Source organism: Aplysia californica, unplaced genomic scaffold (genome assembly GCF_000002075.1).
Source record: "Aplysia californica isolate F4 #8 unplaced genomic scaffold, AplCal3.0 scaffold00586, whole genome shotgun sequence".
Lineage (NCBI taxonomy): Eukaryota > Metazoa > Mollusca > Gastropoda > Aplysiida > Aplysiidae > Aplysia > Aplysia californica.
In genome coordinates, this window is record NW_004797856.1 from 394,695 (window position 1) to 400,270 (window position 5,576).

At 42.1% G+C, this 5,576-nt stretch overlaps 1 protein-coding gene across 2 annotated transcripts in view; it reads left to right on the plus strand.

Annotated features, from left to right (window-relative positions):
- Positions 1-5,290, plus strand: part of LOC101850508 (INO80 complex subunit B) — a gene marked incomplete at its 3' end in the record, with an annotated part of 12,359 nt that extends 7,069 nt beyond the window's left edge. For both annotated transcript variants that reach the window (XM_035972129.1, XM_005107220.3), the window contains 5 exon segments: positions 743-887; positions 1,589-1,647; positions 2,734-2,873; positions 4,428-4,580; positions 5,231-5,290. In XM_035972129.1, coding sequence (XP_035828022.1) covers positions 743-887; positions 1,589-1,647; positions 2,734-2,873; positions 4,428-4,580; positions 5,231-5,290 — 557 coding nt within the window.
- Positions 5,291-5,576: the final 286 nt, after the last annotated feature.

A 5,576-nucleotide genomic window follows, 5' to 3' on the forward strand; every position in this document is an offset into this window, starting at 1 on the left:
AACTGTACAGGTATAAAATTTGACACAAAGTAAGATCATCATGTATACTTACATAAAATGTATTAATTTATACAAAAACTTCGATGAAATTATGTTTTCTGTGAAAAAAAATAATTACATATCTAAACGTGGAAAAAAACTTTTTTTAATGAGCTAAGCACATGGATCTCAGAATTGATAATAGTCAATTAGAATGGTTTCAAACAAGTAATACAAAGTGATATTATCTATAAGAATAGTGACATTGCCAGGAGCATTGTAGTCTCCTGAATCAATAATCCCCATCGCTTCGTTGGTAGTGAAAGGAGCGTACAGCTTGTTTGTTAAAACAGGGTCAAGTTTCAGGATGGGTTAGAAAGAATGTTGTGCAGATGCTGTCCACTATAGATGACATTGGTGAAAAGAAACTTATTGCATACTTTGCAATGAGTGCTCATAATATCTATCTGACAGAAATGGGTTCATGATATAGATCTATTTATGTTTGACAGGTGTTCATCACATTTATCGATTTCTCTTGAAAAGCAATGAGATACTGATACACAGGGAGCTCTCGTGGTCTTGAGGGTAAGGTGTTATGCAGTTGCTAGCGCCATAAAATGCTTACCCAAAAAATTTTTTTTTATACTGATACACAGGGGGCTCTCGTGGTCTAGAGGGTAAGGTGTTATGTAGTTGCGAGCGCCATAAAACGCTTACCAAAAAAAAAATTTTAAATACTGATACACTTGCTCTCCCCCAGCCGGACCGTCAAAGAAGCACAAAAAACACAAGAAGAAACACAAGCATCGCAGGGAGTCGGACCATGGGGACCGCGGGATTGTTTCCCCGAAGACATCGATCAAGCTCAAGCTGAAAATAGGACGGGAAACTATGGGCACGAAAAAGTAAGTGTCGCTCTTTGTGTATAGAGCTGTTTTTTGGATGAAACAGCACCTGGACATGGATGGCTGGTGCCTCTATAAATAAGTCATTGATAGTCAAGCTGTTTTTCGAAGTGAGTAGAAGGCGACTCGAGATGTTCTAAGTGGGTGGTTGGTGGATGCTCTAGTGTGGTTTGCTTCTTCTTTCCTGTCAAACATCTATCGTCCTTATCTCCCCTTCTTCTTTTTTATGTTTGTTACTCTCTTGTGACACCTCTAATCTTCGGGCGCTCATATGACCTGATACAGTTGCGAGCGCCGTAAAACCTCTTCTTAAACTAAACTGTCTTTTCTTTATCATTGGATGTGTTTGTAACGGATTTTGGGTGGCCGGATATCATTTGACTTGTCACCACAGAGGAAGTGTTACTGCTAAAGAGGGAAAAGGAAAGGCAGGTGGGGAAAAGATGGTGATGGATTGAAAACACAAAATTGATGACAAATTATGTAACCAGAAAGGTGATGAGAGTAAATTCTATGATTTTTTTCTTGTGTGTGTGTGCAAGTCAGGTTGACCTAGAAGTTTCAGGATTTTGTGTTTGATTTCTTTTAAAATAGTCTAGAAGTGTGGAGATGATTTTTTTCTTCTGTGTGTGTGTGCAAGTCTAAGTTTATATAGTAGAAGTTTCAGGATTGTGTTTGTTTTCTCCCCCCCCCCCCCCCAGTGTAATGTCGATCATCCAGGCACCCCCGGATGATGAGGTCCACCCACCACAAGGAGGAGGTAAGCCTGGGTCTCTGAGGGGAGGGGGGGTGTGCAGCTTAACTCTTTCTCTAGGGGAGGGGGGGAGTCTGCAGCTCCCTCATTCCCTAACGGGGGAGGGGGGGGGGGGGGGACCGCAAATCAAACACTTCAGAGGGGGGGAGGGTAGCTGGCGGGTAAACTCTTTCTCTACTTGGGGGAGGGGGGGAGCGTCTTCAAAATCTTTCCTTTTGCCAGAGGAGGCGGGAGAATGGTCTATTTACCCACCCCCCCTCCGTGGGGGGGATAGAAGGATTTTGATAAAACATGGTTATTCGAATGGGTGGGGACCGGAGTCACAATCTATATGTATTCCGAACGGGGGGGGGGGAGGTTGACATAGAAAAAGAATAATCATATAAAAAAAGAGGGAGCGGGCCCCTTAGTTTTCTTTTTTTAAAATTAAATTTGTTACTGTAAAAAAATCCCCCCCGAGGGGGGGGGGGGGGGTAGTCTGCAGCTTAACTCTTTCACTACTGGGGGAGGGGGGGTAGTCTGCAGCTTAACTCTTTCACTACCAGCTACCGCGGGGAGGGGGGGGGGTCCTCACCGGGACCTGGCCCTATCTGTGACCTGCTGACCTACTTTCTGATTCTGCCTACCACCATCGAACGAATGACAGATTTTTTAGTTCAATTTTCAATATTAGCCGCAGAACAGAACAGCATGAATAAACGATACTGAGAGAACATAATAGTATAAATTGTTTTAGGAATGTTGGAAATTACAGATTGAAGCTGAACTGAAGCAAATGTGTTTTAAGTGCTGATTTGAATTTTGTTAAAGTGGTAGACTCCCGTAGATGAGCTGGCAAAGCGTTCCGCTTTCTTCTGTCATACAGTTTCCTAGTGGGTGGTTGGCGGGTGCTCTGGTGTGGTTTGCTCTTTCTTTCCTATCAAACCTCTATCGTCCTGATCTCTCCTCCTTCTTTTTTATGTTTGTTACTCTCTTGTATGTAACACCTCTTATCTTCGGCTCTTATACAACCTTATTCTGTTGCAAGTGCCGTAGAACTCTTACTAAAACTAAACTAATATTGCTTATTCGCGAATTATTTTTTCCCCCCAGAGAAACTTCCTAAAAAGGGCACAAACGACGATGATGACATTTCTGACGAGGAGAAGTGGCTGGATGCGTTGGAGAAAGGGACTCTGGATAGCTACGGAGAGCTGAGCAAAAAGGATCCAGCGTTACTCACCACCAGACAGGTGAGATGTCGTTACTGGTAGTTTGGGCTCCTCGTCGTTCTAGGAGTAGAGATCTCTTTCATCATTGTTCTATTGTTTTAGTAAGAGTTTTACGGCACTTGCAAAACAATACGGTCATATAATATGTTACGCGTTGACTTTATTTCCACTGTTTTTTTCTTCTCATCTGTCTGATGTCTTTTGTGTGTGTGGTTGGCGGGTGCTCTGGTTTGATTTGCTTCTTCTTTCCTATCAAACATGATCTATCGTCCTTATCTCCCATCCTTTTTAAAAAAAATGTTTGTTACTCTCTTGTAACACCTCTAATCTTCTGGCGCTCATATGACCTTATGATGTTGCGAGCGTGGTAAAACCTCTACTAAAACTATTAAAAAACTCAGCTTCGACTGGATTGGCCACAGTTGAATCAGAAACATCCCGCCTGCTCTGCTCAAGGACATGAATTTGGGGGGGGTGGCTTGGCTTATAAGTTCTGCTGTTACTCCTTATCTCTTTAAACCCCAATGGACGCTCGAGTGTCCGACGGTAATAACCCTGTTCACTATCGGGTGGGATGCTGGGAGGGTCCGATAGTAGTGACAACTGATTTGTTTCATTTAGTGCTAGTTTTTGCTTGTTTTTCGGAACTATTTCCGAACAAAGCTTTTTAGTAATGACTAAGTCTTTGTTTCGGTTATTTAGAAGTTGGGGGCAAGCTTTTGGGGTTATAACGAGACATAGAGCACCAGGTTTAGGTGACCAAAAAAAAAAAAAACTCTGGGAAATGGTGGAAAAAATTCAGGGTTTAAAGAGTTAATGTTGGTAGGTCTTTACTCACCGGAGTTTTCTACTCGACTGGCCGTGTAGGACAGTCGGGTCAGGCGGTGTTTTTCATGTGAGCACTTTGCCGGTCCGTGCGAAGTCATGGTCATGTCAGCTGCTGTGTTGTGAGTTAATTGAGTGTTCGGAGAGTGAGTCACTACTTTACTTTTTCTTACTTTTTTACTTTTTCATCCTCTGTTGCCATTAAGCGTCGAGGGGAGATGCAGTTTTCTATGGTAGGCCAGCTCCGCAGCTCTTTCAGTTGTGATGTTGTTTTCTTAGGGTTTCCTTGACACCCTCGATCCACCTTTTGCGTGGCCTTCCTCTTCCTTTATAGCCTGAGTGCTTGGTGTTGTAGGCTCTCAAGGCTGGCTGGTCAGGTGACATGCGTAACAGGTGGCCAAACCATTTTATCCTCTGTCTTTCTATGTAACGCAGGCAGGACTCAGTGCCGATAGCTGCTAATACTTCTTCATTTCTCTGCCTGTCTCGTCTTGTGATGTTAAGGGTTTTGTGGAGACATTTAATTTCGCATGCGGTGATTTTGCTTTCATGGGCTTTGCTTAAGGTCCAGGTCTGGCACTGATAACGTAATGTTGGTATGGATATTGAGGTGATAAGCTGTCTCTTTGTGTCCATGGAGATGTTTGGATGAGATAGAAGGGGTGCGAGCTGGTAGGAGAGGCACTACATAACTTTATTTCCACTCCTTTTTTTTTTCTCATTGATCTGATGTTGTTTTGTATGTTGCAGAGAGCTCTCCTTCACGGCAGCCAGCAGGATGAGTTGTTGCAGCTCCCCTCGGGCTACAAGACCGTGGAGCTGACTGATGAGCAGAAAAGACGACGGCAGGAAAAGGCCAAACGGAGGAGACAGCAGGCCAACGAAAAGATTGAAAACGACAAGGTGAGTCGCTGGACAAACTTTGTCATTTACAGGTTATAGTAATAATGACGGTAATGTTCGGATCCTTAATTACCACAACTTACGAATTGAATTCAAATAAAATAATATACTAGTTGGGTACCCTGTTCGATAAAAAAAGAGTAAGGTGTGAATCTGTGACTACCGTGACAACAGTACCGGTATGGAAAATTTCGCTCTCGTGAAAGAAAACACTACTTTTGTGTGAAGCAGACTATAGCCTAATTTGAAGAGTAACCATTTTTCGTTTGGAACAGACTATGACCAGAAGTGCAAGCCCAAATTTAGAACGAAGAAAGCTATATTCGTGAACCATGTGAGGTGGGGGCCAAATTTGAACACACTTCCTTTCTTCGCTTTTTGTTTGTCCTTTTTTGACTGTGTAGTACATAAACCTTTTTGCACGGAGTATTGCATCAAAACTTACCATCTTTTGCCTTCAATTTTTCAGTACACACAAATAAAGATTTGAATAAAATGAGAACCAAATTTTGGGTTGGATATTTTGGAATTTAGGGTTGATTTTTCAATTTTTCAAACAAAAAGTTGTAAAAATCTCTGGAGAGAGCGTCTAGGGATGAAGGAGTTAAGATTTTTTTCTACCAGTTTTGCATTTTCTTTTTCCCCCCCAGAATGAGACGGTGAACAAACTCCTCAAGAAACAGGAGAGCAAACTGAAGAGAGCAGGAAAGGTACGGTAGTAGAGGAACTCTTTGTTGTTGTTGTTTGGGGGTTGTTAAGTTTTTAACAAAATCTTTTGATTTATATAATATATATATATATATATACAATTTACCCCAACCCCCCTCATTTGTAACATTATATCATTTCCAATATAACAGGGATAGCTCGAATTCATCGGGACCGGCCTCAGAAGTTTGAGGGATCCGTACTTCGAGGGATATCTTACAAAGATAAAGAAGAAGAGAAAAAAAAACACGGGACCGTGTTCTCTTTAGTTTGCTTTTTTAAAAATTA